The 22,476-nt window shown below is 41.2% G+C and overlaps 1 protein-coding gene across 2 annotated transcripts in view; it reads right to left on the bottom strand.

The window, feature by feature from the left end:
* LOC129817711 (glutamate receptor ionotropic, kainate 2-like) overlaps positions 1-22,476 on the bottom strand; it is a 173,461-nt gene that overhangs the window by 126,445 nt on the left and 24,540 nt on the right. For both annotated transcript variants that reach the window (XM_055873210.1, XM_055873209.1), the window contains exons 2-4: positions 8,652-8,819; positions 6,952-7,079; positions 5,227-5,356 (exon numbers count right to left, since the gene is read on the bottom strand). In XM_055873210.1, coding sequence (XP_055729185.1) covers positions 5,227-5,356; positions 6,952-7,079; positions 8,652-8,819 — 426 coding nt within the window. The remainder of the gene's footprint in view (positions 1-5,226; positions 5,357-6,951; positions 7,080-8,651; positions 8,820-22,476) is intronic.

Below are 22,476 nucleotides of genomic sequence, written 5' to 3'. Positions count from 1 at the left end.
CAGAGAGATAGCAAGGACATACAATACAAGCGTAAATATGTGTTGCATTTCTAAATCCGAATGAGAGGTTGTTAGGGTGCTAAATATCCAATTTACGATGAGCGTATTATTCAACTGTATGTACGATAGTTGAATTCCTTTGTCTCTTCTTCTCCCGCTCTTTCTTTCCCCAACCCTTTTCATTGTGTACCAAGCTGTCATATCGGGTTAGCCCATTAGGGACTTTTCATTGCATCATGTTAGTAACCAATGTATAATCTATCCTGTGTGTTTGTTTATGTAATTCTGTGTGAATATTTAGTTAGTTAGTAAATAAATAATTAAGCCAATTTGTGTATCGTTGATTCATCATGGAGACTAGAGTTTGTGCAGTCTCTTAATGAGACTGATGAGGTAATAATTATAATTCATGGATGGAAGTCAACAATGTTCAGAATGAGACTGATGAGGTAATAATTATAATTAATGGATGGAAGTCAACAATGTTCAGAATGAGACTGATGAGGTAATAATGATAATTAATGGATGGAAGTCAACAACGTTCAGAATGAGACTGATGAGGTAATAATGATAATTAACCGATGACTGGTATAACGATATATCTATATCAATAGTTAATTCGGGAAATGGTAACTCATTAAGCAAACTTTTCCCGTGGTGCCCCAAGATTGCCAATGAGTTAATTGTTACATGATTAATTCAATCATCGTAATAATTAAACATAGATAATTGATTTGCTAAAATAATTGTCATTGCATTAATGGTAGCAACGTCACAACATTGTTTACATTCCTGTTAGTGAGCATTTCTCTTTTGCCAAGATAATCCATTCACCCTACAAGTGTGGCATATCAAGAAGCTGATTAAACAGCACAATCATTACACAGGTGCACCTTGTGCTGGGGATAATAAAATGCCACTCTAAATGTGCTGTTTTGTCACAACACAATGCCACAGATGTCTGATGTTTTGAGGGAGCATGCAATTTGTTATGCTGATTGCAGGAATGTCCACCAGAGCTGTTGCCAGATAATTTAATGCTCATTTCTCTACCATAAGCCACCTTCAACATTGTTTTAGAGAATTTGGCAGTACGTCCAACCAGCCTCACAACAGCAGACCACGTATAACCATGCCAGCCCAGAACTGCCACATCCGGCTTCTTCACCTGCGGGATCGTCTGAAACCAGCCTCCCAGACAGCTGATGAAACTGTGGGTGTGCACAACTAAAGAATTTCTGCACAAACTGTCAAAAATCGTCTCAGGGAAGCTCATCTGCATGCTCGTTGTCCTCACCAGGGTCTTGACCTGACTGCAGTTTGGCATCGTAACCGACTTCAGTGAGAAAATGCTCAGCTTTGATGGCCACTGGCACACTGGAGAAGTGTGCTCTTCAGACAGCGTGCATGGCGTTGTGTGGGAGAGCGGTTTGTTGATGTCAATGTTGTGAACACAGTGCCCCATGGTGGCGGTGGAGTTATGTATGTATGGGCAGGCAACAGCCTTTTCCAGTTCCGACAATATCCAGCAACTTGGCACAGCCATTGAAGAGGAGAGGGACAACATTCCACAGGCCACAATCAACAGCCTGATCAACTCTATGTGAAGGAGATGTGTCGTGTTGCAATAGGCTAATGATGGTCACACCAGATACTGACTGGTTTTCTGATCCACGCCCCAAATTATTTTAAAGGTATCTGTGACCAACCGACGCATATCTGTATTCCCAATCATGTGAAATCCAAAGACTAGGGCCTAATTTATTTATTTCAATTGACTGATTTCCTTGTATGAACTGTAAAAGTAAAATCTTTGAAATTGTTGCATGTTGGACTTCTATTTTTGTTCAGTGTAGTTGGCAGGGGTCCTTACCTCAACATCATTGTGTTTTGATGTATTTCTGGTACATTTTAAGACTTTTTCTGGTAGGTCTTTTCTTAGACCCTTTCCTATCTGTTTGTGTAGAAATCAAAACCACTTATGCCACATTTTTAAGATGGAAAATGGTTGAAAATCATATATTGTGCATTCATAAAGTATGTATACCCCTTCACCTATTCCACATTTTGTGTTACATCCTGAATTCAAAATGTATTCAATTGTATTTTTTCCCTCACACATCAACACAAAATAACACAGAATGACAAAGTGAAAACATGTTTTTAGACATTTTTGTACATTTGGTTGTGGGTCATTGCTAGACAGCCATTTTCAAGTCTTGCCATGGATTTCCAAGCAAATTTCAGTCAAAACTGTAACTAGGCCACTCAGGAACATTTAATGCCATCTTGTTAAGCAACTCCAGTGTGTACAGTTTGAAGTCGGAGGTTTACCATCACCTTAGCCAAGTACTTTTAAACTCAGTTTTTCACAATTCATGACATTTAGCTGCAAACCGTAGTCTGGCTTTTTTATGTCGATTATGGAGCAGTGGCTTCTTCCTTGCTGAGCGGCCTTTCAGGGGATGTCGATATAGGACTCGTTTTACTGTGGAAATAGATACTTTTGTACCTGTTTCCTCCAGCATCTTCACAAGGTCTTTTGCTGTTGTTCTGGGATTGATTCGCAGTTTCGCACCAAAGTACGTTCATCTCTAGGAGACAGAACAGGTCTCCTTCCTGAGGGGTATGATGGCTGCGTGGTCCCATGGTGTTTATACTTGCGTTCTGTTGTTTTTACAGATGAACGTGGTACCTTCAGGCATTTGGAAATTGCTCCCAAGGATGAACCAGACTTGTGGAGGTCTATAATTTATTTTCTGAGGTCTTGGTGATTTCTTTTGATTTCCCCATGATGTCAAGCAAAGAGGCACTGAGTTTGAAGGTAGGCCTTGAAATACATCCACAGGTACACGTCCAATTGACTCAAACTCAGCTTCTAAAGCCATGACATAATTTTCTGGAATTTTCCAAGCTATTTAAAGGCAGTCAACTTAGTGTATGTAAACTTCAGACCCACTGGAATTGTGATACAGTGAATTATAAGTGAAATAATCTGTCTGTGAACAATTGTTGGAAAAATGACTTGTGTCATGCACAAAGTAGATGTCCTAACCGACTTGCCAAACTATAGCTTCTTAAAATTAACAAGAAATTTGTGGAGTGGTTGAAAAACGAGTTTTAATGACACCAACCTAAGTGAATGTTTTAGGTTAGTGTCCTGCTGAAAGGTGAATTCATCTCCCAGTGTCTTTTGGAAAGCAGACTAATCCAGGTTTTCCTCTAGGATTTTGCCTGTGCTTAGCTCCATTCTGTTTCTTTTTATACAAAAAAATGTCCTAGTCCTTGCCGATGACAAGCGTACCCATAACATGATGCAGCCACCACCATGCTTGAAAATATTGAAGAGTGGTACTCAGTGATGTCTTGTGTTGGATTTGACCCAACCATAATGCTTCGTATTCAGGAAATAAAGTTAATTTCTTTGCCACATTTTTAGCAGTTTTACTTTAGTGCCTTATTGTGAACAAGATGCATATTTTGGAATATTTGTATTCTCTCCAGGCTTCCTTTTTTTCACTCTGTCATTCAGGTTAATATTGTAGAGCAATTACAATGTTGTTGATCCATCCTCAGTTTTCTCCTATCACAGCCATTTAACTCTGTAACTGTTTTAAAGTCATCATTGGCCTCATGGTGAAATCCCTGAGCGGTTTCCTACCTCTCTGGCAATTGAGTTAGGAAGGACTTCTGTATATTAGTACTGACTGGGTGTATTGATAGACCATCCAAAGTGTAATTAATAACTTCACCATGCTCAAAAGTTTTGTTTTTACCCATCTACCAATAGGTGCCCTTCTTTGTGAGGCATTGGAAAATCTCCCTGGTCTTTGTGTGAATCTGTGTTTGAAACGCACTGCTTGACTGAGGGACCTTACAGATAATTATATGTGTGGGGTACAGAGATGAGCTAGTCATTCAAAAATCATGTTAAACACTATTATTGCACACAGAGTGAGTCCATGCAACTTATTATGTGACTTGTTAAACACATTTTTACTGCTGAACCTATTTAAGTTCGGGTTTGAATACTTATGGACTCAAAACATTTCAGCTTTCCTTTTTTATGAATTGGTAAACAGTTTTTAAAACATAATTCCACTTTGACATTATGGGATATTGCATGTAGGCCAGTGATACAAAATCTCGTTAATCCATTTTAAATTCAGGCTGTAACAAAACAAAATGTGGAAAAAGCCACTGTATGCCTTCATTTTCCAGAAATATAGACTGAACTTTTCATTTGACACCCAGTTTGATATGCTCCTATGAACTTCCCATGTTGGTGCTCATGGGTCATTTTACATAAATACAGAAGGTCAACTGAAGAAACCAATTTGATAGATTGAGCAATAGACTCACCATGCAACTCATGTACTTGAACAAACAAATATGTTCAACATATTTTATCCAATTATGTTCCATGAAATTGACACCTTTATCCTTCCAAAGGATCAAAAATATGAGATGGACATTACGAAATGTTGTCCTTTCTCTAAAGCTGATGATGCCGTAGGCCTGAAAATGATCACGGTACTCAACGGTATGAAATATCGATGTGCTTGTAGAACGCACATCATGAGCCACTCCACACAGTCACAGCAGGCGATCCGGCAGACAGATACAGCTGGACGAGGACCCTCAGAGGACGTGTCTTTTATTCATGAGCTGTCAGCTCTCACATTCATTCTGCATGGCATTAATCTGAGGAGATGGTGGGTGAGGGTCATTCTGGGTAATGTGGTTTTTCAGAGATGCTCACTCATATGAAAGGCTGAGGTTTTGACGTGGAGTACATCTGGAGGGCTTTGAGGGGGCTACATATTTCATGGCCAAACCCTCAATGCTAAAGTCTTGGGGGAAAGAACATAACAGTTTTTCTCCTCTGCACCCCTGGATCTATGTACAGGTTAAGTGCCTTGCTCAAGGGCATGACAATTCACCTCCCATTTTTATTGCCCAGCACAAGACTCAAACCGGCAACGAAGAAGCTACTGGTCCACTTCTCTAAACGCTCAGCTACCTACCATCCCTATAAAAAGCTGTGTTTGTGTTTTAGTAGCAGTTTTTAGTTTACAATTGTATGTATTTTAAATCCTTTTGATCATCATTCATTAACATCACCATCTTCATGATCACCAATTGGCTCATCATCATCACCATCCTCATCATAACCATCATCATAAACATCATTACCATGACCACCATCATCAGAGATATCTGTACCTGTGCTGTCATCATAGACCACAGTGACCGTCCTCCATTTGAAGAAGTGCACCAGGTCCAGGATGGCCCGGCTGAGGGACTGGAAGTCTGGGTAGAGGCTGATGTAGTAAGAATCCCTGTTGTCTGAAACCTGGAGGGAAGCAAAAATTATTCCCCTACCTAAGAATGGTAAAGCCCCCCTAACTGGCTCAAATAGCCTACCAATCAGCCAGTTACAAACCCTTAGTAAACTTCTGGAAAAATTGGTGTTTGACCAGATACAATCCTATTTTACAGTAAACAAATTGACAACAGACTTTCAGCACACTTATAGGGAAGGACATTCAACAAGCACAGCACTTACACAAATGACTGATGATTGGCTGGGAGAAATTGATGATAAAAGGTTTGTGGGGGCTGTTTTGTTAGATATTGTTGCGGCTTATGACATTGTCAATCATAGTCTGTTGCTGGAAAAATGTATGCGTTATGGCTTTACACCCCCTATAATATTGTGGATAAAGAGTTCTGTCTAACAGAACACAGAGGGTGTTCTTAATGGAAGCCTCTCCAACACAAAATCCAGGTAGAATCAGGAATTCCCCAGGGCAGCAGTCTTGGCCCCTTACTTTTTTCAATCTTTACTAACGACATGCCACTGGCTTTGAGTAAAGCGTGTCTATGTATAAGGAGCTACCACAGCGACTGAAATGACTGCAACACTTAAGAAAGAGCTGCAATAAGTTTCAGAATGGGTGGCAAGGAATAAGTTAGTGCTAAATATTTCAAAAACTAAAAGCATTGTATTTGGGACAAATCATTCACTAAACTCTAAACCTCAACTAAATCTTGTAATGAATAATGTGGAAATTGAGCAAGTTGAGGTGTCTAAACTGATTGGAGTTACCCTGGATTGTAAACTGTCATGGTCAAACATATTGATACAACAGTCGCTAGGATGGGGAGAAGTCTGTCCATAATAAAGCGCCGCTCTGCATTCTTAACAGCACTATCAACAAGGCAGGTCCTACAGGCCCTAGTTTCGTCGCACCTGGACTACTCTTCAGTCATGTTATCAGGTGCCACAAAGAGGAACATAGGAACATTGCAATTGGCTCAGAACAGGGCAGCACGGCTGGCCCTTGGATGTACACAGAGAGATAACATTAATAATATGCATGTCAATCTCTCCTGGCTCAAAGTGGAGGAGAGATTGACTTCACCACTACTTGTATTTATGAGAGGTGTTGACATGCTCGGACACCCATGCATATCCCACAAGACATGCCACCAGAGGTCTCTTCACAGTCCCCAAGTACAGAATAGACTATGGGAGGCACACAGTACTACATAGAGCCATGACTACATGGAACTCTATTCTACATCAAGTAGCTCATACCAGCAGTAAAATTTTATATAAAAAACGGATAAAAATACACCTTATGGAACAGCGGGAACTGTGAAGCAACACAAACATAGACACATGCATACAAACACATGAAAACATACACACTATACACACATGTACACATGGATTTTGTGTTATAGATACAGTACTGTATGTGGAAATAGAGTAGAGGTCCGAGGGCACCCACTTAATGTGTTGTGAAACCTGTTATGAATGTATTGTAATGTTTTTAAATGTATAACTGCCTTAATTTTGCTATTCCCCATGAAGAGTATCTGCTGCCATGGCAGCAGCTAATGGGGATCAATAATAAATACAAAAAACAAATACAAATACACCTGGTGCTTCCACTTGGTCTGGATGTGGGGAACCCCCAGGGCGTTACAAATGGACTGGACTGCGTTGGCCGACGAGCTGTGGGAGGGGCCAAAGATGGCTGCCACTCCCAGCGAGAGCTGGTCACAGGCTGGGGGGGAAAGAGACAGGAAGAGAGATGTGTGTTAGATACGTGTAGTGTTTAGGTTCGTTAGAGTAGTGTTTAGGTTCGTTAGAGTAGTGTTTAGGTTCGTTAGAGTAGTGTTTAGGTTCGTTAGGATAGTGTTTAGGTTCGTTAGAGTAGTGTTTAGGTTCGTTAGGGTAGTGTTTAGGTGGAAGCCTTCAGCTCCTTGCTGCTCTACTGTCTACACAATGCATCATGGGAATGCTGATCAAGAAAGTCCCTTTAGTCTTTACCACATTGGATCAAGGAAGGACACAAGAAGGATGTTGGTCACACTTTGCATTGAATCACACAGATACCAGTAGGAGTACTGCATTTTGGTTGACCTAAATCGGCCATAACACTTACTATAACATACTTAGCCTTAATTTAGATGTACTTGGCTTTAATTTAGAGTTATTTAACCTTAATTTAGTTATTTAGCCTTAATTTAGTTATTTAGCCTTCATTTAGAGTTGCGTAGTCTTCATTTAGAGTTATGTAGCCTTCATTTAGAGTTACGTAGCCTTCATTTAGAGTTACGTAGCCTTCATTTAGAGTTACGTAGCCTTCATTTAGAGTTACGTGGCTTTCATTTAGAGTTACGTAGCCTTCATTTAGAGTTACGTAGCCTTCATTTAGAGTTACGTAGCCTTCATTTAGAGTTACGTAGCCTTCATTTAGAGTTACGTAGCCTTCATTTAGAGTTACGTAGCCTTCATTTAGAGTTACGTAGCCTTCATTTAGAGCTACGTAGCCTTCATTTAGCCTTACGTAGCCTTCATTTAGCCTTACGTAGCCTTCATTTAGAGTTACGTAGTCTTAATTTATAGCTATGTAGCCTTCATTTAGAGTTACGTAGCCTTCATTTAGAGTTACGTAGCCTTAATGTATAGCTATGTAGCATTCATTTAGAGTTACGTAGCCTAGAATTCATACATTTCATTTTTTACTATTAGTCACTTATATATTTTAAACATGAAAATCAAATAGAATATTACCATGTGAGCCATATTTCTCCTATGTAACATGATCGAGCTTCATCCAAGGCAATCAGTTAGTTGGCAGCATCAGTAAAATATTTCTCAACAGCTATTCAGAGTGAGTCATTCTCAATCAGTTTCTGTTCCCACATTTCACAGAAACCCTTATTATTAGTCATAATCACCCACAAACAAATAAGAAATCCACAAATAACTAATCACAGCGATACTCTGATTATTATTAAAGATAATAACAGATGCAGCTGTCATAACACGACCTGTAGCTTCTACCCAGACCACCCTCTAGCAATTCTTCATGATGATATCCAAAAGTGCAAACCTCACCCATTGGGCACTCCAGGCAGGCTCAAACAAACTCTTCGAAAGTATTTGAATTTGTATTCACTAGGAACCAAACAGAAGCAAATGGCTAAAACAGGGAGGGACTAACCTGAACTTGTCCAATAAGAAATGCTTGTTTTCTTTGCAAAATGTTTTCCGTTGCAAAAATGTTTTGCTATGGTGTGTACTAATGAATACACCCCAGGTCTACTTCCTATCCTCCTCAGCCTCTCACCTTTTCTGGAGGCCTCGAAGCTGTCAAAGATGTTGATTCTCTGGATGTCATATGTGAGTGTGGTGTTGGGCAGCAGGGTGCGGTTCCTGTTGATTGTGTTCAAGGCAAATTTAAAGGCGAGTTCCTCTGCTCCTGATGGGCCGCTTTCGATGGATTCAAATATTCCTCCTGAGGGACAGAAGAGCAACAGGTGGAAGACCAATAAGGTTCAATCTCAATTTCCCCGTCCAATAATTACAATGGATTCTCCTCCAACATAAAACAAGTGACATTGAAGTGTTGGGGGTACGATCGATATAGCAAAGTTAATTATAGCTGTGCTTATTTTTTCTAAAACATTGTAACAATTATATTCTCAGCTTCCTTCGTGTCCTTTCCTATTAAGTAACAGTGTCATAATCAACATGCATTAATTGACATGAGGAGTGGAGAGAGAGCTTTGTTGTGATGTTTTAGACAGTCGACTAAAGAGAGCTGCATTTGCATTCGCTTACTCGTCTGTGTAATTAACAATGATTAGAGTGGACAGGAAGTGAGTTCAGGGGTCATGACCCCCTCTTTCTCCCTCTCTTGCTCTCTCCCTCTCTCTTTCTCTCTCCTGCAGCTTTGACAGAAAAGTTCATTCCTCCGCTTTGATCCCGTCATTTCCATGTAAAAGGACCCATGAGCACCAACATGGGAAGTTCATAGGAGCATATTATATTATTGAGAAATTAAGGCATATATACATTGTTCCACCATTTTCCATCCTAGAAATTAGGAATAAGCAAAGGCTTTGATTTCTGGTCAAACAGATGGAAAAGGGGTCTTAGAAAAGATCTACCAGAAAAAGTGTTAAACGGTATTAGAAATACATTAAAACACAGTAATGTTGAAGTGAAGACCCCCTGCCAGCTAATATCTGTCACGTTCTGACCATAGTTATTGTGTGTTTTGTTTGTTTTAGTGTTGGTCAGGACGTGAGCTGGGTGGGCATTCTATGTTGTGTGTCTAGTTTGTCTGTTTCTATGTTTGGCCTAATATGGTTCTCAATCAGAGGCAGGTGTTTTGTGTTGTCTCTGATTGGGAATCATATACAGGTGGCTTGTTTTGTGTTGGGGTTTGTGGGTGGTTGTTTCCTGTCTGTGTTTTCTCTGCACCAGCTAGGACTGTATCGGTTTGCCACATTTTGTTATTTGTTAAGTGTTAAGTGTTCACTGTTTATTAGTTTTATTAAACATGTTGAGCACTGGCTACGCTGCGTGTTGGTCCGATCCCTGCTACACTCTCTCTTCTCATGAAGAGAGGGAAGGCTGCCGTTACAATATCAACATTAATATTTCGTTTTGGATGCATTTTTCTGCCTTCTGTAAGTTTAAGTAACATTGCCTTGTGCCTTCAAATTCTCTTCCCAAAAACCAACATATCTTGAAAGATTTTCTCATTTCTCTCCCTCACGAGGAGGAAGGATAATGAAAGTTCACAGAAGTTACAAGTAAAGGTAGACCTATCAATTTTTATAGTGTTTTTTTAACTGTTACCAAATTGAAAAATCAGCAACAGATTTTCTGTAATTGAATTGACTACAATAGTATGTCATGGCAGTCCCAAACTACAGTTGGGTTCAAAATTTTGGACAGCTCAGTACAGTACAGCACAGCACAGCACAGCACAATAAAGCACAGCACAATAAAGCACAGTAGAGTAAAGAAAAGTATAGTACAGTACATTATCGTGTACTCAACTCTAGTGTGCTCTGTGTACTGTACCGAACTCTACTCTACTGTGCTGAACTATACTATACTTTACTGTTCTGTTCTGTGCTTGGCTATACTGTTCTGTGCCTTCATGTCCAAACAATGCTGAAATTAAGGGGTAGAAAGAGAGACACAGAGAGAGAGAGAGACAGAGAGAGAGAGGAAAGCCTGGTGAATTCAGCAGAGCTAGCCAAGCAGCTGTTTACACAGACCGACTAATTGAGGGACCTAATGAGAACTTGAGATCCTCCAGACCCTTTACTTTAGAGTGGTTCATCCACTTTAAAACTATAAACTTCCCAGAGGCAGTTTCTGGTCACCGGGAGTTCTAGTTACATACTCAATGTACTCAGTTCTGAATTTCTTCTTTATATTAGTTGAGGGTTTTTCCACTCCTTTTGTATTTCATTTTATTGGCGAGAGACAGAGAAGAGACAGGAAAGTTAGTTGGAGAGAGGGTGTTAGAATGGCGTGTGTCAGATTTAAGCCCATTCTAACGCCGCCATACATTTGCTCAGGAGACAATGGAGCAAACCACAAGGCTACCCAGGCCACAGAAACAATGGAGCTAACTATTAGACAACCCCAGGCCACAGAAACAATGGAGCTAACCATTAGACCACATCGGGCCACAGAAACAATGGAGCTAACCATTAGACCACATCAGGCCACAGAAACAATGGAGTGAACCATTAGACCGTATCAGGCCACAGAAACAATGGAGCTAACCATTAGACAACCCCAGGCCACAGAAACAATGGAGCTAACCATTAGACCACATCAGGCCACAGAAACAATGGAGCTAACCATTAGACCACCCCAGGCCACAGAAACAATGGAGCTAACCATTAGACCACCCCAGGCCACAGAAACAATGGAGCTAACCATTAGACCACCCCAGGCCACAGAAACAATGGAGCTAACCATTAGACAACCCCAGGCCACAGAAACAATGGAGCTAACCATTAGACAACCCCAGGCCACAGAAACAATGGAGCTAACCATTAGACAACCCCAGGCCACAGAAACAATGGAGCTAACCATTAGACAACCCCAGGCCACAGAAACAATGGAGCTAACCATTAGACCACACCAGGCCACAGAAACAATGGAGTGAACCATTAGACAACCCCAGGCCACAGAAACAATGGAGCTAACCATTAGACCACACCAGGCCACAGAAACAATGGAGCTAACCATTAGACCACATCAGGCCACAGATACAATGGAGCTAACCATTAGACCACCCCAGGGCATAGAAACAATGGAGCTAACCATTAGACCACATCAGGCCACAGATACAATGGAGCTAACCATTAGACCACCCCAGGGCATAGAAACAATGGAGCTAACCATTAGACCACACCAGGCCACAGAAACAATGGAGCTAACCATTAGACCACCCCAGTGCATAGAAACAATGGAGCTAACCATTAGACCACACCAGGCCACAGAAACAATGGAGCTAACCATTAGACCACCCCAGGCCAGAGAAACAATGGAGCTAACCATTAGACCACCCCAGGCCAGAGAAACAATGGAGCGAACCATTAGACCACACCAGGCCAGAGAAACAATGGAGTGAACCATTAGACCACACCAGGCCAGAGAAACAATGGAGCTAACCATTAGACAACCCCAGGCCACAGAAACAATGGAGCTAACCATTAGACCACACCAGGCCACAGAAACAATGGAGCTAACCATTAGACCACATCAGGCCACAGAAACAATGGAGCTAACCATTAGACCACCCCAGGCCAGAGAAACAATGGAGCTAACCATTAGACCACACCAGGCCACAGAAACAATGGAGTGAACCATTAGACAACCCCAGGCCACAGAAACAATGGAGCTAACCATTAGACCACATCAGGCCACAGAAACAATGGAGCTAACCATTAGACCACCCCAGGCCAGAGAAACAATGGAGCTAACCATTAGACCACATCAGGCCACAGAAGCAATGGAGCTAACCATTAGACCACACCAGGCCACAGAAACAATGGAGCTAACCATTAGACCACATCAGGCCACAGAAGCAATGGAGCTAACCATTAGACCACCCCAGGCCACAGAAACAATGGAGCTAACCATTAGACCACATCAGGCCACAGAAGCAATGGAGCTAACCATTAGACCACACCAGGCCACAGAAACAATGGAGCTAACCATTAGACCACATCAGGCCACAGAAACAATGGAGCTAACCATTAGACCACATCAGGCCACAGAAGCAATGGAGCTAACCATTAGACCACACCAGGCCACAGAAACAATGGAGCTAACCATTAGACCACATCAGGCCACAGAAGCAATGGAGCTAACCATTAGACCACATCAGGCCACAGAAACAATGGAGCTAACCATTAGACCACATCAGGCCACAGAAGCAATGGAGCTAACCATTAGACCACATCAGGCCACAGAAACAATGGAGCTAACCATTAGACCACATCAGGCCACAGAAACAATGGAGCTAACCATTAGACCACATCAGGCCACAGAAGCAATGGAGCTAACCATTAGACCACCCCAGGCCACAGAAACAATGGAGCTAACCATTAGACCACATCAGGCCACAGAAGCAATGGAGCTAACCATTAGACCACACCAGGCCACAGAAACAATGGAGCTAACCATTAGACCACACCAGGCCAGAGAATTTCTAGGTTTAATTGAAATCGTCGGTCAAGGTTCCTGTATCAAAAAGATTCATAGACACTAGTCCTAGTAGCCAGACAACACGGAACATCTTAGCATTGCCATAGCATACAGTACAAACTCCTAATCAAGGAGGTTCAGTGTAGTCTGTGGACTGTTAACAGTCTTAGTACCCCTTCAAATAAACCAAGGAACGATGCTTCCACCCACACCGTCCAGACCTCTCAGTGAAGTGCAGTTACCATGGCGATCCCAGGTCTCTCTCAGCAGTGATCGAAACCCCTTAACATTTTTGAATGATTTACAATTTGATTGGAAAGTGCTCTCCAGGTGCTCCGCTCTCATGCTGTTCAGAATCATGACATGACTTGACAACAACATTACATCTGCTATATCGTAGTGAAACTACCTTAACGATGACAGATCAGGTTATTATGTAGTAGTTAAACATCCAAATACCCCAAAGAATGCTCATAGACCTCCTAATACTCCAAATGCCATGTAGGTATTAAACAACACTACCATCAAGCAAAAACTTGTTCCAAAAAACGAGCATAGCACTGAGCATGGACTTTGAATAAACCTGGCTAGATCGGCTCTCCAACACCCAAAAGACCAGAGACTTACCACTCAATGACTAGAGAGGGAGAATGAAAGAAACTCAAATCAATATTTCCAGAGGAGTTAACCCAGAGTTCAGGAGTCCAGAGTTGCTTCCCCATAGCTTCATTCCATGGGCGAGCTGAGAGTTTGACGTGATCCAAGCTCAAAGAGTTTAACTGAGCATTAAAGGCTGTTTATTGATTCAATTGTAGCAGGAAGGGAGGGAGCGAGGTAGTGAAAAGGAGACACAAAAGGATAGAGGACGAGAGCCCCTTCTTCCAGACCCTATGCATATAGGAAGATTTTTTTGTTTTAAGTAAGAGTGAAGAAAAGAAACAGCGAGAGACTGAGAGAGCGAGAGAGCAAGAGAATACCTCCATGTAGTGGCAGGGGTGAAAGCAGGGACTGAGAGTAGAAGACTCAACCAGCTAGAGGCATCCCCATATTCTGTTGATTGAACATCACAATATGCATGCCTCATTTACAAAGTAATGTTAACATACACATCAGACAGCATGCTGTAGGACCACTGAGAGAGGTACTAAACCTACACATCATACAGCATGCTCTAGGACCACTGAGAGAGATGCTAAACCTACACATCAGACAGCATGCTGTAGGACCACTGAGAGAGATGCTAAACCTACACATCAGACAGCATGCTGTAGAACCACTGAGAGAGATGCTAAACCTACACATCAGACAGCATGCTGTAGGACCACTGAGAGAGATGCTAAACCTACACATCAGACAGCATGCTGTAGGACCACTGAGAGAGATGCTAAACCTACACATCAGACAGCATGCTGTAGGACCACTGAGAGAGATGCTAAACCTACACATCAGACAGCATGCTGTAGGACCACTGAGAGAGATGCTAAACCTACACATCATACAGCATGCTGTAGGACCACTGAGAGAGGTGCTAAACCTACACATCAGACAGCATGCTGTAGGACCACTGAGAGAGATGCTAAACCTACACATCAGACAGCATGCTGTAGGACCACAGAGAGGTGCTAAACCTACACATCATACAGCATGCTGTAGGACCACTGAGAGAGATGCTAAACCTACACATCAGACAGCATGCTCTAGGACCACTGAGAGAGATGCTAAACCTACACATCAGACAGCATGCTGTAGGACCACTGAGAGAGATGCTTAACCTACACATCAGACAGCATGCTGTAGGACCACTGAGAGAGGTGCTAAACCTACACATCAGACAGCATGCTGTAGGACCACTGAGAGAGATGCTAAACCTACACATCAGACAGCATGCTGTAGGACCACTGAGAGAGATGCTAAACCTACACATCAGACAGCATGCTGTAGGACCACTGAGAGAGATGCTAAACCTACACATCAGACAGCATGCTGTAGGACCACTGAGAGAGATGCTAAACCTACACATCAGACAGCATGCTGTAGGACCACTGAGAGAGATGCTAAACCTACACATCAGACAGCATGCTGTAGGACCACTGAGAGAGATGCTAAACCTACACATCAGACAGCATGCTGTAGGACCACTGAGAGAGATGCTAAACCTACACATCAGACAGCATGCTGTAGAACCACTGAGAGAGGTGATCTCTGGAAGCTACAGTAACTGACGAGAAAAGAGTCCTGCACTTATGTAGAGTTACAACACCATACAGTACCATGCTTCTTAATGGAGTTGACCTGCTCAGGGAGTCACAAAATGAGTGCTGCCTGTGCTGTACTATAGTTCCTCTGGTTATATATGGAGGGGTAAACTATTGTTCCACTAGTTATATATAGAGGGGTAAACTATAGCTCCTCTGGTTATATATAGAGGGGTAAACTATAGCTCCTCTGGTTATATATAGAGGGGTAAACTATAGCTCCTCTGGTTATATATAGAGGGGTAAACTATTGTTCCACTAGTTATATATAGAGGGGTAAACTATAGCTCCTCTGGTTATATATAGAGGGGTAAACTATAGCTCCTCTGGTTATATATAGAGGGGTAAACTATAGCTCCTCTGGTTATATATAGAGGGGTAAACTATAGTTACACTAGTTATATATAGAGGGGTAAACTATAGTTCCTCTGGTTATATATAGAGGGGTAAACTATAGCTCCTTTGGTTATATATAGAGGGGTAAACTATAGTTACACTAGTTATATATAGATGGGTAAACTATAGGTCCTCTGGTTATATATATAGAGAGGGGTAAACTATAGTTACACTAGTTATATATAGAGGGGTAAACTATAGTTCCTCTGGTTATATATAGAGGGGTAAACTATAGTTACACTAGTAATATATAGAGGGGTAAACTATAGTTCCTCTGGTTATATATAGAGGGGTAAACTATAGTTACACAAGTTATATATAGAGGGGTAAACTATAGTTACACTAGTTATATATAGAGGGGTAAACTATAGTTACACTAGTTATATATAGAGGGGTAAACTATAGTTCCTCTGGTTATATATATAGAGAGGGGTAAACTATAGTTACACTAGTTATATATAGAGGAGTAAACTATAGTTCCACTAGTTATATATAGAGGGGTAAACTATAGTTCCACTAGTTATATATAGAGGGGTAAACTATAGTTCCACTAGTTATATATAGAGGGGTAAACTATAGTTCCACTAGTTATATATAGAGGGGTAAACTATAGTTACACAAGTTATATATAGAGGGGTAAACTATAGTTCCACTAGTTATATATAGAGGGGTAAACTATAGTTCCACTAGTTATATATAGAGGGGTAAACTATAGTTCCACTAGTTATATATAGAGGGGTAAACTATAGTTACACTAGTTATATATAGAGGGGTAAACTATAGTTCCACTAGTTATATATAGAGGGGTAAACTATAGCTCCACTAGTTATATATAGAGGGGTAAACTATAGTTCCACTAGTTATATATAGAGGGGTAAACTATAGTTCCACTAGTTATATATAGAGGGGTAAACTATAGTTCCACTAGTTATATATAGAGGGGTAAACTATAGTTACACTAGTTATATATAGAGGGGTAAACTATAGTTCCTCTGGTTATATATATAGAGAGGGGTAAACTATAGTTACACTAGTTATATATAGAGGAGTAAACTATAGTTCCACTAGTTATATGTAGAGGGGTAAACTATAGCTCCTCTGGTTATATATAGAGGGGTAAACTATAGTTCCACTAGTTATATATAGAGGGGTAAACTATAGTTCCACTAGTTATATATAGAGGGGTAAACTATAGTTCCACTAGTTATATATAGAGGGGTAAACTATAGTTACACTAGTAATATATAGAGGGGTAAACTATAGTTCCTCTGGTTATATATAGAGGGGTAAACTATAGTTACACAAGTTATATATAGAGGGGTAAACTATAGTTACACTAGTTATATATAGAGGGGTAAACTATAGTTACACTAGTTATATATAGAGGGGTAAACTATAGTTCCTCTGGTTATATATATAGAGAGGGGTAAACTATAGTTACACTAGTTATATATAGAGGAGTAAACTATAGTTCCACTAGTTATATATAGAGGGGTAAACTATAGTTCCACTAGTTATATATAGAGGGGTAAACTATAGTTCCACTAGTTATATATAGAGGGGTAAACTATAGTTCCACTAGTTATATATAGAGGGGTAAACTATAGTTCCACTAGTTATATATAGAGGGGTAAACTATAGTTCCACTAGTTATATATAGAGGGGTAAACTATAGTTCCACTAGTTATATATAGAGGGGTAAACTATAGTTCCTCTGGTTATATATAGAGGGGTAAACTATAGTTACACTAGTTATATATAGAGGGGTAAACTATAGTTCCACTAGTTATATATAGAGGGGTAAACTATAGTTACACTAGTTATATATAGAGGGGTAAACTATAGTTCCACTAGTTATATATAGAGGGGTAAACTATAGTTCCACTAGTTATATATAGAGGGGTAAACTATAGTTCCACTAGTTATATATAGAGGGGTAAACTATAGCTCCACTAGTTTTATATAGAGGGGTAAACTATAGTTATACTGGTTATATATAGATGGGTAAACTATAGTTCCAATATTTATATAAAGAAGGGTAAACTACATTTCCACAAGTTACAGTTGAAGTCGGAAGTTTACATACACCTAGGTTGGAGTCTTTAAAACTCGTTTTTCAACCACTCCACACATTTCTTGTTAACAAACTATAGTTTTGGCAAGTCGGTTAGGACCTCTACTTTGTGCATGACACAAGTCATTTTTCCAACAATTGTTTACAGACTGTATCACAATTCCAGTGGGCCAGAAGTTTACATACACTAAGTTGACTGTGCTTTTAAACAGCTTGGAAAAATCCAGAAAATGATGTCATAGCTTTAGAAGCTTCTGATAGGCTAATTGACATAATTTGAGTCAATTGGAGGTGTACCTGTGGATGTATTTCAAGGCCTACCTTCAAACCCAGTGCCTCTTTGCTTGACATCATGGGAAAATCAAAAGAAATCAGCCAAGACCTCAGAAAAAAATTGTAGATCTCCACAAGTCTGGTTCATCCTTGGGAGCAATTTCCAAATGCCTGAAGGTACTACGTTCATCTGTACAAACAATAGTATGCAAGAATAAACATGGGACCACGCAACCGTCATAGCGCTCAGGAAGGAGACACGTTCTGTCTCCTAGAGATGAACGTACTTTGGTGCGAAAAGTGCAAATTAATCCCAGAACAACAGCAAAGGACCTTGTGAAGATGCTGGAGGAAACAGGTACAAAAGTATCTATATCCACAGTAAAACGAGTCCTATATCGACATAACCTGAAAGGCCGATCAGCAAGGAAGAAGCCACTACTCCAAAACCGCCATAAAACACCCAGACTACGGTTTGCAACTGCACATGGGGACAAAGACCGTATTTTTCTGAGAAATGTCCTTTGGTCTGATGAAACAAAAATAGAACTGGTTGGCCATAATGACCATTGTTATGTTTGGAGGAGAAAGGGGGAGGCTTGCAAGCTGAAGCACACCATCCCAAACGTGAAGCATGGGGGGTGGCAGCATCATGTTGTGGGGGTGCTTTGCTGCAGGAGGGACTGGTGTACTTCACAAAATAGATGGCATCATGAGGAAGGAAAATGATGTGGATATGTTGAAGCAACATCTCAAGACATACTCTCCTTTCCTTAACCTGATTGAGGAATGTTTCTCCACATGGAGGTGGAAGGTATATGATAGGCGCCCTCACGAACAACCCACCCTTCTCCAGGCCATGGATGACGCATGCAATGACATCACGGCAGACCAGTGTCAGACCTGGATTCGCCATGCCCGAAGATTCCTCCCAAGATGTTTGGCTAATGAAAACATCCATTGTGATGAGGATGAGAACCTGTGGCCAAATCCACAAGACAGGGTTGATGGAAATATAGAAGTACAGTAATCAATATTTTGTTTTTCTTTTTACAGTAAGCCAGGTGAGGAAACCTGCAGTTGACCTTTAACTGTTGTTTATTTTTTTGTAGCTAAATATTTTTGCTTTGATTCAAAGAAACCTATGTTGTGATTTTATTGTATTTCATCAATAAATGTCATATTTTGTGTCTGTAGTATACTCTCTACTAGTCCTTTTACAGTGATGTATTTACGTGTAGTAGCATAATGAAACATGTATCACATATTTTGTACTACAATATTTAATGATTGTACTTTTATTTTTTTATTTCACCTTTATTTAACCAGGTAGGCTAGTTGAGAACAAGTTCTCATTTACAACTGCGACCTGGCCAAGATAAAACATAGCAGTGTGACAGACAACAACACAGAGTTACACATGGAATAACATGGAATACATAAGCCAATAATACAATAAACAAGTCAATGACACAGTAGAAAAAAAGAGTCTATATACAGTGCTGCAAAAGGCACAAGGAGGTAGGCGATAAATAGCCCATAGTAGCGAAGAATTACAATTTAGCATATTAACACTGGAGTGATAAATGAGCAGTGACAAGTACACAGTGAAACTATCGGTATCTTGTGTTTGGGTGATCTAAATGAATGTTCCTATGGTATTTCATGATAAATAAGTTATTTGAACCAATGATTCTGCAAGTGCAAGGTTTCTTTAAAGATATGCATGCACAAAGCAATGTTTTGAACATTGGACAGCCTGTGTTACAAGTGATGACCGTTGTGAGTTTAGTGTCTAGAGTTTTGAAAAATGACCACAAGTTTCTGAAATTAGTGCCAAGGTGATTGTTAAAAACTGAATGATACAGAGCGGGATCAGAAGCCCTGTCGAGGGGTGAACAAGTGAACCCCTCCCTCCCTTAATCCCCATCAGGGGTTGGTCTGTTCGATGGCTGGCGGCTGATTTACAGCTGAGATAATCTGTGTCTCTGTGTAAGAGTTAACTTGGGTGTGTGTGTGTGTGTCTGGGTGTTTGTGAGCGTGTGTGTGTGAGCGTATGCATCCGCATGTCTGGGTGTTTGTGAGCGTGTGTGTGTGAGCGTGTGTGTGTGAGCGTATGCATCCATATGTCTGTGTGTGTGTGAGCGTGTGTGTGTGAGCGTGTGTGTGTGAGCGTATGCATCCGTATGTCTGTGTGTGTGAGCGTGTGTGTGTGAGCGTGTGTGTGTGAGCGTGTGTGTGTGAGCGTGTGTGTGTGAGCGTATGCATCCGTATGTCTGTGTGTGTGAGTGTGTGTGTGTGAGCGTATGCATCCGTATGTCTGTGTGTGTGAGCGTGTGTGTGTGAGCGTATGCATCCGTATGTCTGTGTGTGTGAGCGTGTGTGTGTGAGCGTATGCATCCGTATGTCTTTGTGTGTGCGTGTGTGTGTGAGCGTGTGTGTGTGAGCGTGTGTGTGTGAGCGTATGCATCCGTATGTCTGTGTGTGTGTGAGCGTGTGTGTGTGAGCGTGTGTGTGTGAGCGTATGCATCCGTATGTCTGTGTGTGTGAGCGTGTGTGTGTGAGCGTATGCATCCGTATGTCTGTGTGTGTGAGCGTATGCATCCGTATGTCTGTGTGTGTGAGCGTGTGTGTGTGAGCGTATGCATCCGTATGTCTGTGTGTGTGAGCGTGTGTGTGTGAGCGTATGCATCCGTATGTCTGTGTGTGTGTTGGTGAAAATGAAAGCACAGCACGGAAGGATAGTCTTCAGCACACTCCTCTCTCTCAGGTTACTAAGGGTGCACCATGGATTTAGCATTAGCATTATTTTGGTTATGGATTTAATTTCTTTAAAGGAGTAATCTGCAATAGAGTTGAAGAATATAACTTATAAATGCATCATGAATTTAGTTCAACTGTCATATCCCATCAGAACCCAACATATACGCTTGTTTAACTCCATGTTTGCAAACAAACTAAATGTAAACAAACACTGTACAGCCTTTATTTATGTACAAACTATAATTTGTATATCATGAATGGTCAGTCTTAGCATCCATACCTCTGTCTATTAATCTGAGAGTGGTTACATTTCTCCAGCCCCACCCCTCAGGTTTTACGCTTTGTTATTGTTTCAACAGCTGTTTGCCTCTTTAAGGAATCTACCTTCCATGAAAGGACTTTGATGGAACACCATTCTCATCCAGGAAGTTCCTAGAAACAGGAGCCATATCTATCCAAGTGTATAGAAATGTTTCATGCAATGGTGTATGATTCGGCAAAGAAAAACCTGGTGTGAAATACTAATTGAAGTGGGAAAAAAGTAATAGAAAAATGTTCTTCTGTTTCAGACCCACAAGTTGTCTTTAATGAGCATGAAAACTGAACAACACATTGATCTTGGTGGAGGAATCATAGATTCTATCCTCTTAACTTCAGGATCGGTGGGTCCCCTGTGGGATGGTTTAGCTAACGTAGGCTAATGTGATTAGCATGAGGTTGTAAGTAACAAGAACATTTCCCAGGACATAGACATATCTGATATTGTCAGAAAGCTTAAATTCTTGTTAATCTAACTCTACTGTCCAGTATACAGTAGCTATTACAGTGAAAGAATACCATGCTATTGTTTGAAGAGAGTGCACAGTTTTGAACATAAAAAGTTATTAATATATGTTAGGATTATAGACTAATATAGACTGAGTAGCTGCAATGTAAGTGAATGGTTAATTATTCTGGTATGAAAGATAACACAATTAGTTGAATCCACTCAAGGATGAGCTTGTGTTGCGGGGAGGAGGACGGGAGAGATGCCGGTCAGAGAGGTTGCCATGGCGATTGCCTCTATTTCTACGACCATGGCAAGGTGATATCAGCCGTTTGGGAGTCTCCGAAGCTCATTGGCTGAAGGACGGTCATTCCAAGCGGCATGGATGGATGGTCTGTCTCAGAGACTAATGGGGAACTGGTGCAGCTGCGAGACCGCGGTATGATGGGCACCATGGCAACAGTGGAGCAACCCCTTCACCAGGCGTTGGTAGGCAGGTGGCACAGGTCCACCCAGTCATTCAACTGTAGCTCCAAACATTCGGCAAGCTCCTACCTTTTCCCTTCTAGCTTGAACTGACGAGCCGTTACGAGTGAGGAATGGCTGTCGTTGATGGAAACAATCCGGAAATATCCCATAAATTCCCGATGGCAGCACTCCCTGACACTTTTGGCGGCCAAAGGAACATGATGCATGATGCACCGTCTCGCGACTGTGCCTGCGGTCATTATTCTACCCCCCCTAGTGGTGACTTGACATTCTTGTGATGAGAGAGCCAAGGGCCCGTCCTAACCCTCTAGGGGTGTAATTGATGCACTAAGTCAAGGGCCCGTCCTAACCCTCTAGGGGTGTAATTGATGCACTGAGTCAAGGGCCCGTCCTAACCCTCTAGGGTGTT

This window comes from Salvelinus fontinalis, chromosome 20, assembly GCF_029448725.1.
Source record: "Salvelinus fontinalis isolate EN_2023a chromosome 20, ASM2944872v1, whole genome shotgun sequence".
NCBI classification, from domain to species: Eukaryota; Metazoa; Chordata; class Actinopteri; order Salmoniformes; family Salmonidae; genus Salvelinus; species Salvelinus fontinalis.
This window is presented reverse-complemented; position numbering and strand designations above follow the sequence as displayed.